At 50.3% G+C, this 22,583-nt stretch overlaps 1 protein-coding gene across 2 annotated transcripts in view; it reads right to left on the bottom strand.

Moving 5' to 3' along the window:
* Positions 1-612: 612 nt before the first annotated feature.
* insc (spindle orientation adaptor protein inscuteable) overlaps positions 613-22,583 on the bottom strand; it is a 40,995-nt gene continuing 19,024 nt past the window's right edge. Inside the window, exons 1-7 of one of the 2 annotated variants that reach the window (XM_077638120.1) lie at positions 6,670-7,016; positions 4,617-5,458; positions 4,351-4,499; positions 3,727-4,082; positions 2,599-3,192; positions 1,879-2,104; positions 613-1,497 (exon numbers count right to left, since the gene is read on the bottom strand). In XM_077638120.1, coding sequence (XP_077494246.1) covers positions 1,289-1,497; positions 1,879-2,104; positions 2,599-3,192; positions 3,727-4,082; positions 4,351-4,499; positions 4,617-5,458; positions 6,670-6,696 — 2,403 coding nt within the window. In that variant the 5' untranslated portion in view covers positions 6,697-7,016 and the 3' untranslated portion in view covers positions 613-1,288. Of the gene's footprint in view, positions 1,498-1,878; positions 2,105-2,598; positions 3,193-3,726; positions 4,083-4,350; positions 4,500-4,616; positions 5,459-6,669; positions 7,017-22,583 lie in introns of those variants that run through there. The other variant, XM_077638119.1, reaches the window with a different exon arrangement.

The raw sequence follows: 22,583 nt of genomic DNA, 5'->3' as shown, positions 1-22,583 counted from the left end.
CCCACCGAGGCACCCTACCAGGGGCGTATCGAAGTCCGAAACTATACTGGGCCATTTGCAGTTCGGTTTTCGGCTAGTCAGTCGGGTCTGCTCGCGAGTGGGGAAGGCGGGCTGGGACGCCGTTTTTTGGTGTTGTTCTACATTTGCTTCTGATCTCTGTCCTTGCGATTCCATCGTTATGCGTTTATTGCTTTGAGTGCGCTGAGATGCCATTTCGCGGGAAAATTTCGCGGGTCGAGTTTGGCTTGGGTCGACTTTACGAGGAAGTGTACTGTAGTCGAAAGGTTAGGTCAACAAAAGTAGTTCGTTCCCGCAATGAAATTTTTCGCCATGCTCCCATTTGTTTCCTGTGCTAATTCAAAAACCCGGCTAATTCGAATATCTCGCCGTCCTAATGTCCTAGAATTAACGAGGTTTTACTGCAGTTGTTAGGTTTTACATTCCTCTTTGTTGAAGATGTAACTTCTTGGTGGGTGTGAATCTTCGCTGTCTTTAAGCCTTGGTGAGGTGTCGGGCACTTTCAGCGACTTGCCATCTTTCAATACAGTGACGCGTACGTCATCCAACCCAAGCTTCACTGAGTTTGGAATAAACAGTTTATTCGCACAAATACAGCGTTTAATATCCAGGCAGTTTATTTTGGAACGCACGAAGAAAATTGGCTACAGGAAAACTCACAGGGAAAGTATAACTGCAATGGACGCAAGTCTTTGGTCACAAGCTGTACTTGAGAATGCAGCGCACAATTACAGTACATAAGCGAGAACAAACACAGAGGACAATGGCAAAACCATGATATGCATGAACAACAGTACTACTCAAAGTACTACATTATTCGACAGCAGAATATTTACACAGTCGTAAGAATATATAGTAACGAGTTTGCTGTAATCTACACCATGTGAAAGACTAGGAGTTTGACTAGATTTGTTGCACCACAGGGGGACAGCACTGCTTACTATACAGACCAACTCAGAACTAGCCTACTCATCCATAAAGCAGGTGCGAACGGGCAGACTGCATATGCACCGATTATCCGCAATAGATAATTCTGCAATAAAATTCAAGACATGCTGACTATCACGTTCTGACTTGCCATGTTTTCGACAGACCCTATGTCGAAGAGACAGGCTTGCGGTGACTTAGAACACGTAGGTCTTTCATTTTTCACACTTTGGTGTCAGTTTTACGTATACATAACTCTCTACAAACGGCTTCTCGATGTGTCCCCACATAACAGTAACAATCTATATGTACAAGTAAATACACCGACTCTCTCATATATGTCTCAAACGTAACTCTCGTGGGTGATGGAGTACTGCTGAAAGGAGTCCCAGAGCTCGTTCTTCACAAGTTCTGTGGCGCCGAGGTGGCCGAGGTCCGTGCTGCCAGACGAGGAGGCGATCTTGCGCAGCGCAGCCAAGCAGGCCACGAGGACGGAGTTGCTGCTGTTCCGTTCCTTGGGCTCCTTGCACAGTCGGACGAGCCTCTGTACCCCTGTGAAGGAATGGACGCGTTCATATTGACGGCACGAACCTTCGCTCGCTGAAATAACGCGCGGAAACTGGCGACATCGTTTGTTACCGCTAATTGTCTGATAGACAGACTTTTCGGGCATGCTGCCTTTCTGCGACTCGTGGTCCGATACATTTTCACCAATAACTGCCTCTGTCGGGGAGTGTTAGTTCCAAGCGTTCTTTAGCAAGTGTTAACATGCAACGCGTTCCTACAAAAGGAAAAAAAAAAGAGTCGACAGAATTGACCTTAAAGGGTATCCTAATCTAACGATGTCGATGCCGTTGGGCGCTCTTGAAGCCGAGCGTGAAATATATTTTCCCTAATCATTCAGCAGTGGCGCCGGAGAAGGTGGAAACGCACCTTGCATCTCCAGGACTGCGCCTGCTGTGCTCGGGCAGGAACACAGGCGGGCGAGGGCGATGGCTGACTTTTGGAGGACGCGTTCGCAGGCGTCCACTTCCCCGCTGCTGTGCAGGCTGGAAGGGCGCACTTGCAGGTAGCAGATGAGCTGAGTCAGCGCGCCCGACTCGATTATGTCGGCGTGGCAGTACTTGCTGGCAGACGCGTTCGCCAGGATCGTCGCCACCTGTTGTGTCAGGTAGAGGAAAACGACGCACCGGGTTAGATTCTTTCGTCCATGTGTGTTTGTGACTGTGTATGATGAGTACTAACCGTCGGCTACATGCGTTCATCGCTGTCAGCTACACGACGCGCAGGCTTGATTAAAGTGTTTGCTGCAGACTAATAATTACGTAGCCTACACATTTTCTTGTCCTGCTGCAGAACTTGTGTCACGCACGGTTTGTGATGAGAGATGATTCAGCGAAAATTTTGTGTTTTTCTTTAGATTGGTGAGTCACACAGCAGACGGAGATATGTTCGCTAGTGTATAATAATACTCATCGCAGCATCGAATAAAGGGCTGCAATGCAGCTGCATAGGACAATGTGGGGCGACGAGAACATGCGCGGAAAGTGCTTGCATTTCGCCGCTCCACTTGGTCGCAAAGCGATGAGCGCCGTTTGTTCGCGTGATTCACCGCGGGTGTGCACAGAAGCTGATCAGGCATGAAACACGCACCTGATCCTTGGCGAAGATGGAGCCCGCCAGGTCCTTCTGCCTGGCCGCCAGCATGAGAGCCCGCACCGACTTGTGCTTGTGGATGCACTCGAGAGCCACCCGGTCCAGGAAGGACAGGTTGGCGAGCGCAGCCGCCGACAGCAGGAACACGTCTCCGCTCTGGGCTCGCTCCATCATCTCGGTCAGGGACGAGACGAGGGAGTCCATGTTCGCCGTCATGCGCCTCAGCGTGCCCCCGGTGCAGTCCACCCAGGGCGCCGTGATTTGGGCCAGCAGGCCGACGGCCTCGCACCTCTCCTGCTGGGTGGCGCTCGCGTCGCAAAGGGTCTTCTCGATGCACTCGATGCCGCCCGCCTGCTCCAGCTGCCGGATGGCGACCGAGTGGCAGCAGACGACGGTCAGGGCCCTCACGGCGGCGCACTTGACTTGCCGAAGGTTGGGGTCCTGGGCGACTGCCAGGATGGCACTCACGCCTCCGACGCGAGCAATGAGGTCGCAGGTATCGGGACTGGTCTCGCCAAGGCTGCTCAGAGCGGCCACCGCTCGCCGGGCGCAGCCCAGCGTCGGGTTCTGTTGGCTGATCTTGACGATTTTCTGCGACACAATATGGGTCCCGGTAAGCGAACACGTCCATTGCAAGGGAAAAAACAGACAGCTACAATGCATCTTTCCTCGTACTGCGACACAGCGTCTCCAGTTAAGAGCTGCTACAATTTTTTTGTTCCCTGTCTTGGGACGGCATGGCACGAAGGTCCGTGCGTGCGTGTGGCGTCATTCGGCACAAATGAACAAGCTGATGCATGCCTTCACCGTCTGACTACTCAATGCGATTCACTTGGGGACTCGTAACTGCTGCTCGATTAGCCGCAGTGATGGCCCCGCAAACTGGAGGTACTGGGTTCAAATCAGTGCTCCCATCGACCCACAGGTTTCCTAATGCGTACAAGCATGCCCAGACCTCTCTCTCTCTCTCTCTCGCAATCTCACCATTCGGAAAGGTCTTGACTGTTCCCTAATCGAGCCATTGCGTCTATAGGCCGGTGCTTCGTTCCGTCGGTAAACTTCAATTTCACTATAATGCTGTAAAGCTATTTACGTCAACGTTTCCGAACATTGAAATGGACTCACCTCAAGGTCTTTCAAGATGAGGGAGTTGCTGAGCGTTTGCACGGTGTTCCGTATGTCCGCCATCAGCGATCTGATTGACTCCAGCTCGACCGTGCCGCCTGGCTTGCGGTTGGGCCTCGCTCCGATCTCGCGAAGGCTCTGGAGCACCCTATAGAGGTGGCTTTCCACCTTCCGCGAGTAAGGCGACGATCCGTGGATGACCGGCTTGTAGTCTCGCAGCAGGTCATTCACCTCCGAGCTCAGGCCGGAAGTGCTGCTGCAGAACTTGAGCCAGTGGCCCTGCTCCAGCCTCCTGGTAACGTGCGTCACGGTCGCCATGATTGAGTCAACGCGGTCTTGCAGGGATGTGATGGCGTCTGTAAGGAAATCGACCAGCCCTTCAGAATAGGCGTTTCCTCTCATATGGCATGGCGTATATAACGTGCTTCTGAACACCAAACCCGGATTATCGAACACAACTTGCTACATCGTCGTAGGCGGAAACAGGTTGTTTTCAGGCGCGCGAAGTTGCTGAACAGGTGATCCGCACTGATACAGTTCTATGCTTCCTTAGGCTGCATGGCTACTCATCTTTTTTCGAACGTATACGCCGTTGTCACAACACCGAATGTGGGTTCAACTTACCGTGCGCGTCGCCAACCGCAAGGACAGAGGCGAGAGCGGGGTCTTTGGTCAGGGACTTGCTCTGTAGAGCGCTGAGACACTCGTTCTCCACGGAGAGGCGCACTGCCTTGAGCCACTGCTGAACGCTGGGAACAGAACTGAGCCCCGACCTGAAACGGCGGAAAAGACTAGTTAGAGTTTGGGTAAAAAGCCACATGAGGGCACAATGTATCTGAACACGTCATGAGGACACAGTACAGGAATTGTGGGCGATAGGGGGCACTTACTGTTCAACTATCCACTGCAGGTAGTGTCCCAGAGGGCTGCCCTCGGGGAGGGCAGCGGGGTTGACGAAGGAGCATTCCGGGGTCCCCGCAGCTTGACCGTTCTTTTCTGTCGGCTCTTCCTCGTCGGCAAAGGGAAGCCTCCGGCAGACATCCCGAATCTCGGTCGGAACAATGGGACTCACAGTGGCGTACATGCTTTCGAGAGCTTCTTCCGCCTTGGCTCTCGAACATTCCACTTGCGGAGCAGCTCCACCGTCGGGGGGCGAGCGACGCTCTTCAGGGGTCAGGTCCTCCGAGGAAGCGAAGCGGACGTTCTTTTTCTCCGAAGAACGCAGCAGGCGGAACGAGCTGCCTCTGCGGCACCGCTTGATGAACGAGGACGCCCCTTTGGGCGTGCTGGTCTTGGGTGTCCGATGTGGCACCTTGGCATTTTCCGGAGTCTTCAGGTTGTCCACCTTGTTGTTTGGAGTCACTACTCCGGGCAGCGGCGAGGCCTTCCTGGCGGCTTCCACTGGGAGAGGCACATCTATCTTGGGCTTTTCTGGAAGTTTGTCCTTCGGCAAATGACAGACGTCCTTCTCGCGATCCGCATCTGATGACATGTTGACCGTCCTGTACTGCACATTCTTGTACAGGGTCTTGCGGCAGACCTGCTCGATTGAATGGGTCAGCCAGTCGTCCTTGGCGGATGTCGGTGAGGGCGCGCCGCCGATCCGAGGTGAGGGTTGCGGCGACACTTTTGAGACCTGGTAGGGAAGCACGCTCTTGTGGAAGAGATCGAAGTTGTCCAGCGACGTGTCGAGGTTGAGCTTGCGGACGACGCTGTCACTTCTCCCGCTCGCCTGCGAACACAGAACACTTCGCATTAGGTGACGCCCGCGTGAGTTGTTTTGCTACATGAGGCTGTGGTGTCTGTTCATTTACATTCGTACAAGTCCCTCGATGGACGCTGGTGTACGCGGATGTAAACAAATATTGATTCGCGAAAGGACTGCAGTACGTATAAACATAGTCAACATAGCTAAGCAGCACTTGGTAATGCCTACACAAACACATGAAAATTTCAGTATACAGCGTGAAATGTTATGTGTAACAATGCATGCCAAATGAAAGTAAATAAATAATTTACCGGCTATTTTCCGCACTCGTCTAGCAAGAGCCTTCGTAAATGTGCGCTGCTGCCACTTGAGAGTGCGGGCATTAGTATAAATAATTTATTGTTTTACAATTTACATTAGAAAGAAAACTGCAAGCGCTCTCGTGTGCCTCGATGGTGTTCATAGAGCTGACATTATTTCGGTCTTATTGCGAAAACAGTACCGCCAAAATCAAAGAGCACCTTTCATTGCGCATGTTCCCTGTCACAATTTTTCTTGCACTCCATTCCCCGTAACCGCCTTTCGTGCCGTCTCCGCTGTTCGTAGAACCCGAGGTCCCCTTTCCGCCTAACGGCTTTCAGTCGGCGCCAACAGCTAGACACGCAGAACAGGCGCAGAGCGGGGTGCGCTTTCAAATGCTGTCGTGACGTGCGCTTTTGAACAAAAAAAAAATCGCACACGCGCTCGCTCTCCCTTTCGTAATTTGTTCGTCCGGCTCAACACACTCATATACTATAACAGGTAGACACAGCATCCCTTTCCTGCCACAGGTTGAGCTTTGTGCCGAGAGATATGGTGACTGATGTTGATCTGGAAGAAACACTCTCAAAGTCTTGTCCTCAGCTTCGTGTTCCCTCTGGACTTGTCGTTGCTAAAGAATCCGCCGGCAGTTCAGCAGTTTTGTTCCCAGTAACATAACGCTGTGTTCTTCCCGTCCTTCAAAGTACTGGCATCGTCGTTTGCCATGCATCGGCGCCCTCGGAAACCGCGTAACAAACACTGTCATGCGGAACGTAAGCGTGAACACGAAAGTGGCACTTCCGATTGAAATGGACAGATGTACTAATTTCGCAGGAGAACTCACGATGCGTCGAAAAGTCAAAGCGATGGTAAGCGGCAGACAAACGCGCAGACTCGGCTTGATGTGCTACGTGCTTCAGGAGCACAGAACTCACCGAAATGTCAATGCCTCCGCGTCCCATTGTGGCGGCCCGCAGCTGACGAGTCGATCGGTGGACTGGAGATGAAAATCCGGCCGAAGTGCAATCCAGAGGGGCACCGGCTTTCAACCGTGGACGCGCATCGCAACGCCTGCGGTGAGCAACTGGCGGGAGCGATGTGAACCGCGGCTCGATGCCGCGTCGCTTTTTGTACGGTAGGGCGAGAGAGAAATTGAGAGAGGGGGGGAGGAGGTCCTCTCCGGCCCCACTGCCAGATGGTCCACCACCACGGGACGCGCAGCTGGCACGCGACGGCGCGTGGCACGTTTCCGCGCCCGCTTCCTTCGCGAGGAGGTTGCCGAGATGCCAGCCGGCACGTGTCTCCTCCGACCCCCAGCCTCCCCCCACGCCTCGTGTGCACCGTGGCCGGGCGACAGCTGCCCCCTTGGCGGCGCGTGCCGGAAGAACGCCTGAAAAGACGGGGGGACCTTCTGCGGGGGCGATCGAGCTCTTGACGCAGCTGTTGCGCACACCGGGCCTCCTCCCGAGATCCGATCTTGCGGGCTCCTCTTTCCGGCCACGCACAAAGCTGGAAACCGGGCTCGCGCAGGCGGGTCCAACTCAAAAGGCTTCCGTTTGCACTAAACAGCCCCCCCTGTTTAGTCGAGCAACATTCGGGGGGCTTCGAGGTCGCGTGTGTGCCACGCGCCTCCGTGGCACGTGGCGCCTGTCAGTGCGGCCGTTTATACGGTCTGCTTTCTTTCGCGTCCACTGCACCGCGCCGTCGTAAGATTGAGGAGGAGGAGAATGTGTGTGCAGTTGTCCTCCGGTGTGAAGCAGCTCAAAGGAACCCCGCTCGCCCTTGCCTCAGCCGCTGGTGAACAGCTCGATGGAGCCCGAACCAACAGTCGGCCGAGCAACGCGCTGCTGCAGCCGCTGCACCGTGTGGAAGAAGAAATGGAAACAAGTCCTATAGAGTCGTAAAAGCGCTCAGAAGACCAAGACGCATGCTTGTCCGTAGCCCGTACTGTGTGTCTGCCTTTATGTGTATTCGTCTTTTGACAATGTGGAAGACTGGGCGAGTTGGTAGGTAGTCATTCTAGAAAAAACAGCGCACACAGGACAGGGACCAAGGGAAGAACCGACGACACGAGCGCTGACTTACAACTGATTTTATTGAGCGGAAAGTGAACAATATATATAGGAAGGAAGTAGCAGATACAATCAGAGGCAGTCAACGTCAAAGAGGAGTAAATGGCCGATAAAATCGATAAAACCGTAAGGGGTGAAGATAAAACAAGATAAAACTCAACAGATGACAAGCCATGGTGTAAAGAACCATAAAAACGCTAAGACACGTGAATAACACATACAATGCCATGAATAACAAAAAACCGAATACAATCAACAGGTGGAAGGCATGTGAAGGTGACAAGGATTTATGCTGTGTGAACAAATTTAACAACTGACATGCGCTTGAAACGGATAACCAGGCACATAGCTCACACATTCATCCGTTTTCTTTTTTTCTTTTCTTGAGAGGTACGCCACTTCTTTTTCTGATAAAACTACGGATGGCGCACTGACGCAGGTGTATTTGAGCGCTTTTACGACCACGTAATGCATGATCAACTATCCCGAGCGCTGTCGCTGCTGGAGCAAGTAGCATAGATAGATGACTATTACCCTCCCCTTTGTATCGGGGTGGTGACAAGTGTCACCTAACCGTTAATTCCTAGCGTGCTCAGTATCTTCGAATTAACTGCTAATTTTCTTCCGATCACTAAACCACTCTCTTGACCTTCTCCACCAATTCTCTAGACGTGCTTCTACTTATTGAAAATTGAGCATATCCTGGCTATTTTAGAACCCTGGTGCTTCGCGGATTCCTGCGGCGGTATCGTGCACTCAGGGTTGGAGGGTAAGAATACGTTCTATCGTTTCCCTGTATTGCTTGAAGCAACAGCAAACGTCATCAGCGGTGTCAAATATTTGCCGGTAACACTTCGTGCTTTCTTTCCCTTTGGAATTCTCAAAAAGTTTTCCCTTTTTGTCTTCGATTTAGCCGTTCTAGCTCCAACGTCGGCTTATCCAGCATTTTCTTTTGCCAGTGAACATTTTCTGAGCATCGCTCTTTCTGTTTCAAGGTTGTCTCACTACCGATTTCTTCCATTTGACATCTGTATTTATTAGAAAGTCATCCGGTTCTTCGCCTCCATGTAGTATCGATACCGCATCGGCATAAGTGTGTGAATTTTGAGATCGTGATCCCATAAGGATGACTTCAGCACCCAGGTTGAGGTGAATGGCTGCTGGCGGTCCGCTTCTTGCTTGCATGTATATAGAGCTCAGCCATGTATGTGCTGGCGGAGCACTGTAAACCGGGCTGGGAGGGAAGATGAAGGTTCAACGTATACATGGCAGTGCTCCCATCCTTACGACTATAGCTTGGTAACTCACCGAGTGGCGCGCGCGGGTTGTTCTTACTTTCCGGACAAGCCTCAAACCGCACGTATAAAGGTATTGTTTTGCGAACTACACTTTACTTTTTAGCCGTTTTCTTCAGCCCATTGTGGTTGAAGTCAGCGAAAGCAGATGTCCTGAAGAAAAAAAAGTCAAAAGACGAGAACGAGCGCATTAACTGCTTCTCAGCTCCTCTAGGAGCCCAGGGTATGGATTAATCGTCCCCATACATTACTTGGAATTCGGGACAGCGCACAGCTGCAGTGGCAATAAGCCTAGAGGCGCTTCCATGGCAGCCACTTTTGTCACGGATGTCGTCGACGGGCTTTTTTTTTTCGTTTTTGTTATGCTCGCACCCATGTGCCACGTGGTGGCAGCCAAGGGAACTAGAAGCGTTTGACCCTAATTCCCGCTAATGCGGCACCCACTGCCTTTTGAACACCTTCTAGCAGCCACAACGCTATATCATCACTGGGATGGGCCAGAATCGTAAAATTCGCTTAGCATCCGGACTTAAATTTCCTTTGCAGATGGTTACAAGCACGCAGACATTTCGGTTTTTCTTTTCTGAAAATTCGGCGGAGCCGCCGCGGTGGCTGAGTGGTTACGGCGCTCGGCTGCCGGCCCGAAAGACGCGGGTTCGATCCCGGCCGCGACGGTCGAATTTCGATGGAGGCGAAATTCTGGAGGCCCCTGTGCTGTGCGATGTCAGTGCACGTAAAAGAACCCCAGGTGGTCGAAATTTCCGGAGCCCTTCACTACGGCGTCCCTCATAGCCTGAGTCGCTTTGGGCCGTTAAACTCCCATAAATGAAATTCGGCGCGCTTTTTTCGGCGCTTATTTCGGCACACAACTATAGACTTTTTTTAATGCGAAAGAGCATTACTAATCCCATTACGAGAAAAGCCGGCGGCGCGTGTGTGTGTACTCACAGATGGTATAGAAAATCCCAACTAAAAAAAACAGGGTGACGTCATCAATCGGCCGTATAACACACACCAAGCCGAGCACCGTCACTTCAGACAGTCCTATAAATGTCTTTCGTTTATATGTACCCGCCACTGGCCGACCTCCAGGTGGCGCCAGTTTCCCCAATATTCTCATACCTAAACTGTGACACAACCGTTTGTCGTACAGCATTCCGGGTGGTGTAATACGATTTCTCGTTAGCTAGCTTGCGAAAGGCGTTCGAACGGACGACATATGCACCTTCATTGTATGCCTTACCAGACTTTCGTATCAAAATTTGATGCAACTGCTCGCCGCAGCGTTCCGGGTGGTGTCATACGCGCACGCGGGGGGGTGTCACACATCATCGCTGGATTTCATTGTGTTGTGTGTGGCTCGTCCAATGAACCGTTAACTACCAACGTGTACAGCTTCGACATTGGCACCACCCGAAGTGAAACGTGGTCGTCCGCGCAAATACTGAAACGCCAAGGAATCGCGACAGCGCTTGCAATGATGTCGTATTTCCACACTAAGCAGCCTGCATGAAGTGCCTCTGGAGGTTTTTTTGCTTTTCTTTGAGGGAAGGGGGGATTATTACTTCCTAAGGAGTCAATTATTTTTTTTTTCTCCCGGTACTGTAATGCGGCATTCCTGAGCGCTAAAAAGTCAGTTTCTGTGCTTTTTTAGTCAGCTAGAGCATTAATTTAACAATTTATTGCGCACAAACGGCCGTTAATTACTGACAAAGCACGTATAGCGTGCGTGCAGAAAGAAATGCCGTCACCAATACATCTAGCGACGGAAGTCATACGATATGAAACAGTTTGACAAAAACGCAAGTGTAAGTGGATTTCTAAAAGGTGGGTTACCGAATGTTATCGCTGAGTTGCGCTAGTTTGAGCAAGAGGATCATGTGGTCTCCGTGTTGGCAGCGATGGTACTGCCGCTGACCGTCGTGGTAGCCGGAATATGACGAGGTGGAGAAATGACCAAAGCGGGTGGTGACAGTCAACAGCAGACGAACGCTTGGCGACGACGTGGAGCCTCTCATTCTGCAGAGGCGTCAAGGTAGCCGAGCAGCCCCTCAAAACGGGTACAACGCCTCATCACGCTTCTGTACTTGCAACTCCTACTCGATAGCCAGTCAGCTGAGCAGTGGATGTCGAGGACCCTTTTTGGCTAAAACCGCCTAAAATGAAACTCGCCATAATTTTTTGGGCTTAAACCAAAATTCCAAACCCTACAGACCACGCCTCTGGGCTCATTAGTAGTCACAGGGAGGTCAGTGGGATGGAACCTCGCATGGACGTTCAAACTTGATTTCAGCGCACTCGGCAAGGCTCCGAAAGAGGCACATTGAGGCTCGTCTGACCTCTCGATAATCTGCACCGAAGATCTGATCTCGGGAGCATGGCGGGTCGGGGTTCTCGACTGCACCCGGGGCTTCGAAGACACCGTATTTGAGTAGTTTCCTCTGCAGCCAAGAATCGTGTACGGCTAATCGAGGAGCGACTGATTATTCGCATCTTGTGCTTCGCCCTTTCGATGTTAATTGTCAGGTTGGGGCAGGCAGGCCTCACCTCTGCCCTTTAATTGGCGCTCCTCATCACTGCCGTGGAAATCTGCATGAATCAGGACGAACAAAATCCAGGTTGACTTCAGAACAGTCGGAGATGTTTCCACAGCACACGCTGAGTCACCGCAGGCCTCGTTTGACAGCGTCGTGAAACTGGCCCACTGAATCTGCTCTTTTTGCACTGCGCTGTTGTGGAAGTTAATGGCATTCTAAGCATACGTGCACAACGACAAATATACGCTTATGCCCGTAATCACAGCTTTTCTAGGAAGCTGTTTGTGTCGAATGATGGTCTCCTAACCAGTTGCACGAGCAAGAAAGTGCACGCAGTAGCCAACTGCCCGATGAGGTCTCCTTTCGGCGAGGATCTATTAGTTGCTCGATACAAAAGAACACAAGTTGAGTTGACGCCGTCGCGCCACCAGCATCTGCCTCTCTCCCGCTGCCCCCACCTCTGCAAGCGGCGGCCTGAGTAACGAACGCGGCGGCAGATGTTCGGCGCGGCCGTTGGAGCAGCCGGCGCGCCCTTTGTGGACCCACCCCGAACGCCCTCCCTCCCCGGGACCCTCGCGTCCTTTGAGCCGCGGGTATTCCATAATACTTCGGCCGCCTATAAAGGGGCAGCATTGTGCTCGCACCTTTCTTTCAAACTGTGTCGCAACTCGGGCTGCCTGCCGCCAGGCGTGCGTCGCCCCGGTCTTATAAAAACTGCGGGGAAACCCCTCGCCTCTACTTCGGTGCCCTCCGGTCCTCTTGGAGCCGGTTTCGCGACCGGGCTTGCGCGGAACACAACACCGCAGAAAGAACCGCCGCTTTAGAAAGTGGTGCGCCTCAGCCGACAAGTTAGCAGAGACACTTCGAAGAGCTGTGGCTGCCTGTGGTAGTGGTAGGAGCTGCTGTACGAAGGGGATAGTGCGCGGGCCTGTCAGTACTAACTAGGCCGCTAACAGTACAGCGTGTGAATAGAAATGAGTCTGCTGACATTTTGGAGAGTGACGTCATGAAGAAAGGCGCACATATACATGCCATAGCGTCGATAAAGGAGCAGTTTGACGTTTGCGCTTGTGATGTGAGCGTCCTCGTTTGTATACGCCCGTTCGCGGTCTGGTGAAGCGTTATATTCAGCTTTAAACCTAGTAAGTGATAGTGCATTAGAATGATTACATCGATGAGCTAAGGGGAGTTGTCGGTTTTACTCTCTCGCGTTGCTTTATAAGCTTATTAACTTGATAGAACACTTTTTGCACAAAATAAATCCAAAGTAGCTGTTGCCAAGCCTCACACAAAGGCGGCTCAAAAAAAGCAAGACATCTAGAGGCCAATCTCCGTTCTTTTAACGATATATCAGATGCTTTACAAACGTCTGTTATTAGCTGTAACCAAATTTATGGAAAACACAATGACATGTCCGAAAATCAGTGCTTTCGAGAAGTTATGCGCAGTGGTGTGGGCTCGTTTTCCGGATGCACGAATACCTCTGATTCTGAGTGACCCGTAAGAGCGATAGTGAAGCTTTATTAACTTTCATTGCACCAATAAATTTCAAAGTGTATCGAGCCAAAAGACGAACATGATCGTTAGTTTGTCTGAAGCCGCTTTTATAACGCCAATTTTCAAAGTTTACAGTTTTACGTTCACTTATTTATTTACAAACACTAAGATCATTATTAAAAAAATCCCTTTAGAGGGATCAATACACACATCATAAGAACAATTGATGTTGAAATAACGCACATCATTCAGACATTTCCCCAAATCATTAGTAAAATCTTAAAAATAGAGTTTTAGTTAGCGTGACAGCGGACCTGAGGTAAACTGCGGTAGCAAAACCGCACTGCAACATATCCCTACATAGAGCTTTATAGTATTGCGTTCCGAGAACGTTAAACGCGATCGACTTTACACTGAGGCGAAAAACCCCTGTAAGATCGTCGCCACAACTGCTAATATGCCAAAATATTATATATCAGAGCCTTTTACAGCCAGTTAATACAGTTAACGCTTATTTCCACCAGCAAAATGCCCAAGCAATGCCTCGGCGATTAAAGCTGTGTGAAATAACAAGCGCAAACATAGTGGTGCCGTCTATAGTTTTCAAAATGCTCAGTACAGACCGCTCGAACAAAAATACTTTCCATCAGAGGACATGCAGTGCTCGAAATGCTTTTGTAAATTTACTATAAACTGCCGTGTTAAATTATTGAAATACACGAAACACCGCGACAAAGCTTGAATTCTATTTCTGTTAGAGTTGAGTTGCAGTTGAGTCGAGTTGTATGCTGCAGGTTCTGAGCAGTTGCGGACGGTTGCAGGGATCGAAGGCCCATCAGCCCTGGGCGAGCCAGTATCTATAGTGTATTTCAAATAGTGGAGTGGATTACGCCTTGCACTTTGTCCTCAAAGCAAGCTCGCTTATAGGGAAAGGCAACAACGCCAGTAATTGCAAGCAAACTTGCCGACCTGAACAGCAACGACTGCTTATTCGGCTGAGGCGGACGGCTGTCGCTTGGAAGGACGCCGCCGTATTGTGATGCAGTGTGCAGAATCCGCAACGCTAACTTCGGAAGATTACATGCGTACACTAACGCTATTTCCCAGTCAGCGTTCTGCGCATGCGCACTGTCGACCTGTTATTTCGCTAAGCACGCAATCAGGCAAAGCCCGCTATACAAAAACTCTCTAATGAAGACATGATGCAAAAATACAAGCGCAATACCAAGATGCAGGGATATTGTATTCATACATTTGCAGCGAACTTTGTGTCAGAATATCACTAATAAGATCGTCCAATTCTGCAATTGTTCTAGGAAATTAAGGAGTTATGTCATGTGTCGATTGGTAAAACTGTCAATTCGTGCCTTTGTCTTGTGTTATATCCATGAGAGAACGCCGTAATGATGCGCGTATTAATACTGTATCGGCTTTTGAATTGTTGAACGAAGATTGTCATTATCAGTGACTGCAATTATTGATATGAGTGACTGATCTACAGCCATGTTGCAAATAAGGCGCACCACATTGTTTTAGACTCTGATTTGACAGTATTAGTTTCGGTGAAGGGATCTCGGGTTGCGGCGGCGTATTCTAACACGGCGCAAATGACTTCATGGCGCCCTGAAGGAATGAATGGTGGTTTGCATAGAGTTAACTGCAAGAGTATTCATGTGCTCTGTCCAGATGGGTTACAGGCCTAAAGGCATATAGGAAATTATTGCTGGTTACTTCAGAGAGAAAAATTATTTTTAGCTCTGGTTTAACAAAAAAATTTAAGAATGAAAACTGGATGTTGGGGAAAGGAAATGGCGCAGTATCTGAGTCACATATCGGCAGACACCTGAGCCGCGCCGCAAGGGAAGGGATAAAAAGGGAGTGAAAGAAGAAATGAAGAAAGAGGTGCCGCAGTGGAGGGCTCCGGGATGATTTCGACCACCTGGGGATCTTTAACGTGCACTGACATCGCACAGCACACGGGCGCCTTATCGTTTCGCCTTCATCGAAACGCGGCCGCTGCGGTCGGGTTCGAACCGGAGTACTCCGGATCAGTAACCACTGATGATCGAGCCACCCGGGCGGGTGGTTTACGCTCTACTTCTTTCCTGTGTGTTTTTTTTTTTTGCGCTGTTACTATGCCTAAGACAATAACCAACTCGCCCAAGAGCTCGTTTTACTGAATGGTTTAAAAAAGTATAGGTTTCTTTTACTGGCTTATACGCATACCACTGTTTTCTTCATAATTAACACACATTTCCGAATTGTCACCAAAATATTCTCTGTAATACCATTATTTAACCTAACTTGGTACCGAGGAGTACTAGTATTTTCAATCGTCAGATATACTGTCTGATTGAAACCGAGATACTGGCGATAATGTCATTAATAAAAATTCAGAACAGAAGCGGCCGTTTCGGTATTTTTAGTTGCCCTCATTTTTTCCCGCTGCTGAAATTGCTATGATTAAGCGGATTAAGTATGGGTCCCTGGATAACGCCGGAATCAACACGAAATGAGAAGGAAGAACTATATAAAGCCACTGAATGGCGACAGTGTTTAATGCAAGCCGCAGTTCATGTGGGTATATAGTTTATCGTTTTTTTTATTACAGAACCTAATTTTTTGAGAAGTTTATTATTCAGTGGAACATTGTCAAAGGCTCTATGAAAGTCTATATAAATATTGCCACGTCATTTTTCTTTAGTTCTTTTATTGCTTCTGCAGAATCATGTATGGTCGAACGAAGATCAATGCGATGCGGGGTCCACGTGAGGTTCATTTTGCCAAGCGAGAGCGCCTTTCCAGTTCCGAAGCAGACGGGCCCGAAGCTCCCGCCGAGGGGCAGATGGTTTAGCCAGACGTTCGTTGGTTGCTGTCACCGCCGCCGCGTCGATCTCTGGCCGTACGCATGCCCCGTCCGCGGCGCCACCTGCAGCTGAAGAACCGTTCCTTCCTCGCTGTGCATAATGTCTGGGCCTCCTTAATTGAATGTGCGTTCTTGCGCGCTGGATGCGCCTTCCCGTCGTATTTCGCTGACATCGGTGCGCTACATCTCTTCTGTAGGCAGAAGGAATGTCTTCCTTAGCTCCCCGCTGTTTATTTGTCCCTGGTTTCCAGTATGGACAGCGTTTGTCTGTTCATCCGTTTGTCAATAAGGTGCGGCAAGCACCTAGTCTAAATAAAACTGCAAGGTCAACGCTAGAACATCGTACGCCAAGGTTCGGATCCCACATCACCTTGAGGGTTCGGATTCCATATGCTGCAGCTTTCTGTAGGCTGCCGTCGTAAACAGCCTGACCTCGACTCTTACACGGAGTGCACACAACGAAGGCCCAACTGACGGAGACCATATTGCGGAGTTTTGGAGCGTGACCCACCGTCGTCGTTCTGCACAACTCTGCAGCTGCATCGACGCGTTTGGGGCTGAGGTCCTTTGGGAGATTTCGACCGCGATCACTTTTTTCTTTCTTTACAACTTTGTTATTCCTCTTTCATCGTTCGTTCTATGACTGAATGGTTGAGCAGTGTGCATTTATCCCACAGTTAGGTAGAGCTACCAGACATGAAAGCGGCAAGGCAGAATTGATGACCTCATGGTCCTACTTGCCTAAGCAAGGCAAGTGCATATACAGTGTTTGCCCCTATTGCTTTGAGTTAGAAGAGCGCTTTTTCTGGCATAGCATTGTCAGCGGTGTAGTACAACAGAATACACCTAACACGTGGTAACTAGCAGGCTTGTAAACTATTTGAATAGTTAACTTTTTGCCTATTGCCTTTAGGCTCGATCCTTAATAACTGAGAGGCGTGTAGCCACCATAAGTAATATCCATATCAGTTTGTAGAATTTCGAAAACGCGGTTACCCTCGGCGCTGTGGGCCAACAAATTTTGGTGTTAAGTGCATTCTTGCATCGATAGTAATCGAACTGATGAATCAAATTGGCGACTTGCGTTAGTGTGCTTTTTGTAACTACTTCGGGCCATGAATGAATTCTCGTTAACCTAGCTCCATGGCGATGCAAGGAACCAAGATGGTGCGGCGCGTGGTGCGCTGGGCTCCAGTGGAATGTTAGTCCATAGCGGGCGCTGGTGTCGTGTGTGTGCGAAAAAGTGAATGTCTGACTGCAGTGCGGCCATGAATTGTGTACTTGGGGGTGCGTAATGCATGGGCAGCCAAGGAGGCGGCGGCGGCGGGCAGCGGGCGGCGGCAGCGGCGGCGGCGTGACCTGAAATATTCGTTTTCGCACGCTATGTGGTTACACAGACTGTGGCCCAGAATTGGGGTTCCACACGTCTGTGCTTCTGAATGAGTCTCGTGCAGTAGTCGGGCACAGTTTGATTGCCTACGAGAATCTGTAGGCTGAAAGTCACTTGCCATTGCAAAGGTACCGTTCGCGCATGTGACGTTCCCAACAAACCCATCCCATTCCGCAGGCCTTTTCCACGCCGCTTTTTTTTTCTATAGCATATGATGGCAGGGCGTATACCTCGGTTCAAATCCGCGTGCTTATGCATGCATGGCTGAGCGGAGAGGAAGAGAAGGCGATATGGCGCCACACACCGGCCGGGGTTCCTACTGCATGCCGCTGAACAGGCCTGCTGAAGTTTCCAGAAACGGCAGTGGCCCTTGCGTGATATAATTCGTTTGTCTAAGCTTGCAGCTCAAGAGACAGCGGGGAAAGGCGTGATCGCGAAAGGCTGCAGCGATGGTCCGACCGCAACGGTCTTCTCAACTCTGCACTGCGACAAGAGAGACGCGTAGCGCTGGGCATCACATGTGAGCAAATGGCGCTTTGGAAAAGAAGGGTGGTGCTCCGACAGCCGTCCAACGCACAAAGGCGAGTGTGATGCAACTCTAGAACGAAGCGGCTTTTCCCCGTCAAAGGACCGCCTTTCAGCCAATGGCGTCGGCCGATTCTCAACAGCCTGCTAGCGTGAGCAGCGTGACAATGCAGTGCGGGGACTACATCCTTCCGTCTGCCACTCCCCGCATTGTATCCTGCAGAAACAGCCGTGGCTGCAGCCACTAACTCTTTCGAACAGTGCATAGATTTCAATCAATTCGTTAAGCACTACGAAACAAGATGCCCTGTGACAACGCCTCGAGCGCTCAGTGCTTCATTTGCTTTCTCGGGTCGTCGGAGCATAACGTGTTCAAGGACACACTTTCTCCTCATTTCTCTCTTAAGAATAAGGCTCTGTGCTAGCTCGAAGCTGACACAGACGGCACTGTTGTGCCGTGAGAATGATCCATTTTCGGTCCTGCACACGCTGGGCAGAAACTGCCTGGAATCACGAGTCTCCGAGCCGGAAGAACCATTCCGAAATAGCTTCCCACAGCACGTGCTTGAAGGGCCGCAATGCAGTGGCGCCTCATCCCACTCCCCTCGTTTCCGCCGTCGGATTCAACTGCGAGCTTTTCCCAATTTTCTTTTCCTGTCCTCGTGGTGTCTGAACTCTGTGCGCTCCACTTCTCGAGCCGCAGTTCGCAGTGTCTTCGTGCGCAGGTCCGTGCGCGCAGACAGCAGCTGTTCTGACTGAGGCCCTCCATGGTGCGCCTCTATTTTTTTGTCTCGCGCCTCCTTCCGGTCGTGTCCCCACCGTGCATCACGGTTGACATCTGCCTCCTGCACGTGCGCGAGTTTAAAATAGGAACGGAAGCGCCTGCCTCTGAGCGCTCAGCTATAGCGACCGGCAGGGATATTTCGTGCACGCTCAGGATGTGCTGGAGCGCAAACACCACTGCGTGGACTACGGCGTTTCACTCTCGAATCCAGCGAAACCCCTAGGGTGAAGTATGCTTAAGTTAGCCAGTAATTATTATTTCCCATCCGCATAAGCGTAACCAGACAGCTACGAAGGAAAGCTATGCACTTTTCTTCTGATAAGTTTCGTAGTTGAAGAACCTGGTCCCTGTTTCGTCCTGGTCCGCAATGGACCAGGACGAAATCTGTCTTTCTGCCCAAACAAAGACAAATCCTCTTGTAGAACGTTGATCGGCGAACTAAGTGTCCACACCTCCTCCTTTTCTTCTTCATGCTTGTGCTAGTTACTTTAAAAATCATTATAAGAATACCTGTTCTAACTGCGCCGTACGAAAGTACACATGTACTGTGCTCTGCTGTTACAGAACTGGTGATTACCTTGTAAAATCTTAACGTATGTTGTTGTTGTTGTTGTTGTTGTTGTTGTTAGTGGCTCTTTATTAATAAAATAACAATGGAAGGAAAAGATGTTGCTAGCCGCGGCATCTGCCATCGGAACCTGAAGCACCCGAGCTGCGACTAGCGGGAATAAAAGGACAGGGAGAGGGAAAGAAAGGGGGGAGAGATAGCGAGAAAGGATAGGGGTATAGGTGGTAATATACACTGCGGGATGCTGCGCCGCGCATGATTGGAGTAATCGGTGCAGGGGCGTGCAGTTGCTTCGTCGGGGGGGGGGGGGGGGGGGACAATGAAGACCGGTATCATGTTCATAATTTCGAGGTATTTAACCCCATCGGAATTATAAGCAAGTAATGTAGTACTCATCAGCAGTCATGCAGGCATTGCGTAATCAGGGGGTAGAAGAGCCTTATGTCAAAATACTGGAAGATATATATAGCAACTGCACAGCTACTATAGTCCTCCATAAAGTCATCAATAAAATTCCAATAAGGAAGGGCGTCAGGCAAGGAGACACGATCTCGCCAATGCTGTTCACCGCATGTTTACAGGAGGTATTTGAGGCCTGAATTGGGAACAGTTGGGAATAAGAATAAATGGAGAGTACCTAAATAATCTGCGATTCGCTGATGACATTGCCTTGCTGAGTCACTCAGGAGGTGAACTGCAAATCATGATCAATGAGTTAGACAGGCAGAGCAGAACGATGGGTCTAAAAATTAACATGCAGAAAACCAACAGCCTAGCAAGGGAACAACAGTTCACAATTGGCAGCGAGAGCCTAGAAGTTGAAACGGAATACGTCTACTTAGGGCAGGTATAGTGACAGCTGATCCGGATCATGAGAGAGAGATAACTAGAAGGATAAGAATGGGGTGGAGCGCATATGGCAAATTCTCGCAGATCATGAGTGGCAGTTTACCAATTTCCCTCAAGAGGAAAGTGTACAACAGCTGTATCTTACCGGTATTTACCTACAGGGCAGAAACGTGGAGTCTAACGAAAAGGGTCCAGCTTAAGTTAAGGACAACGCAGCGAGCTGTGGACAGGAAAGTGGTAGCTGTAACGCCAAGGGACAGTAAGAGGGCAGAGTGGGTGAGGGAACAAACGCGTGTTAATGACATCTTAGTAGAAATCCAAGAGGAAGATAGGGGCTTGGGCAGGGCATGTAATGCGAAGGCAAGATAACCGCTTATCCTTTAGGGTAACGGAGTGGATTCCAAGAGAAAGTAAGCGTAGCAGGGGGCGGCAGAAGGTTAGGTGGGCGGATGAGTTTAAGTTTGCAGGCAAAGGGTGGATGCAGCTGGCAAAGGACAGGGTTAATTGGAGAGACATGGGAGAGGTCTTTGCCCTGCAGTGGGTGTAGTAAGGCTGATGATGATGATGAATGTAGTACTGTAATGGAAATTAGGCAAAACTTTGCGAGCTTCAAGTGAATTATCCAAGTCGCCATTATCTTCAAAAAAATGGCCAGGCTTAGCTTGGTTAAGCCAAGAATGCGTTGCATATCTCGATGGAGTTCCGTGCTGCTCTGTTGACTCGATAGGCTATTGACTCGATCGCCATTGAAACTGCCCGTGTAGCAGCGCTCGATCGCCTTTGAGTCGATAGACTATCGGTTCGAGGGCCCTCGAAATGCCCGTGTGACAGTGGTATAAGACTGTCCCGGCGAAGGAGCGCAGCTCTTTTATACATATGCCGTGACGTCAATCATAGCGCAGCGCCCCTAGCGGGAGGAGCGGGAGTCAGGTGGTGGCTGCGGCCGCGCGCGACCGCGCCAGTTGGGGCCCAGCTTTTCCTCCGTGACGTCACGCGCCGGCGCAGCGCCCCTAGCGGGAGGAGCGGGAGTCAGGTGGTGGCTGCGGCCGCGCGCGACCGCGCGAGTTGGAGCCCAGCTTTTCCTCCGGCTGTCGTGACGTCACGTCACTTGGTTTGGTGGCTGCCCGGCCGCGCCCAAGGGCTGAACTGAGTGATTGCAATATGCAACGCATAAAAAAACAATTTGGTGCAGTTCTGAGTGCCTAGTATTTTATGAGACGCTTTAAGATGAATGGCGTGATGATGTATCTCCTACTCTGACTGCTCACGTCCCCTGACCCGGCATTACATATACGTACTCAGACAGCTGCTGAATGCGGCTTTCACGTAGCACGAGCTGCAGAGAGAGCTTTTTCACAACTATTCATGCAACACGGCAAATGGCAAGGCGCATGAGCGGGCACCTTGAAAAAATCCGTCACTCAGGCATTTGCACTTTCCCACTGTATTCCACTCGTATCCGGTACTCATAATGCAAAAAAGGAAAACCCTGGTTGAGGCAGTCGTAATTTTGTTCTTAATGTTGTCCATAATAACGCGACAAAAATACGCGGGCTCCAATAGACTATGTGCACGTTCACCTTGCCGTCGTCCAGACAGCGAGTTTTCGTATTAACGAAGCGTAAACACATTGAAGAAGTTTGGTGTCTAGGAAGAAAGATTTGTTGCAGTGGCTGCCCGTCGCAGTGGCGTTGAAGAAAACACCAGATTGTCGAGACACTGGAAGTCTGCTGAGGTGCTCGTCGGTGGCTAAATTTTCCGAGTAATTTTGATTTCCCTTGCTAGTTTCCCTCTTTCAGACTCTTCATCGCATCCGAACCTACATCAAAACAATCCCGCGACACCAGCCCGAGATTCGGAAGGCAAGCACTTCGCCAAAGGCCTCTTTCTGCCAAACTGTTGGACAGGAGGGGCGAGAGCTGCTCGCGAGGTAGGCGCCAGTTAATAGTTTAGAAGCGATAGTTTCAACGTCACAAAACGTGCTCACTCTCCCCCTAACACTGGCTCCCCCGCCGATTTTTTTTGTTTGTGGCTTCTGGAAAGATTATTCGAATTTGTGCTCGTGTTGAAAAGCGATACCGCGAGGATCACAGAATGAATCTATGACTGAGAAGTCATATATGGGCTCCAAAACTGTCTTAACTGTCGTTTGATTACTTGAAAGTTGGGTATGACGATTGACTATGAAATTCTGAACGTGATCGCTGGGGTGCATTCGCATTATGAAAAGGTGTACGTGCATTTGAGCGAAGCACACTTGCTCGGGCGCAAATACTGCATCAAATTGCAATAGAAAGTTGGAGGAACACTCTTGTGCCGGAAAACAGGCGGACGGACAGAAGAGGGCCATCCGACACCCCTGATGTGTCCTTCTTAATTCCTTCCGCCAGGTGGAGTTTTGTGCGGTTTCCACCAAAATGTTGAATCGTGCGCCAGTTTGCAGCACACCCACAATAGGCGTCCGTG

Source organism: Amblyomma americanum, chromosome 9 (genome assembly GCF_052857255.1).
Source record: "Amblyomma americanum isolate KBUSLIRL-KWMA chromosome 9, ASM5285725v1, whole genome shotgun sequence".
In the NCBI taxonomy this organism is placed as follows: domain Eukaryota; kingdom Metazoa; phylum Arthropoda; class Arachnida; order Ixodida; family Ixodidae; genus Amblyomma; species Amblyomma americanum.
The sequence above is the reverse complement of the archived record's forward strand: the minus strand, read 5'-3'. Positions and strand labels throughout refer to the sequence as shown.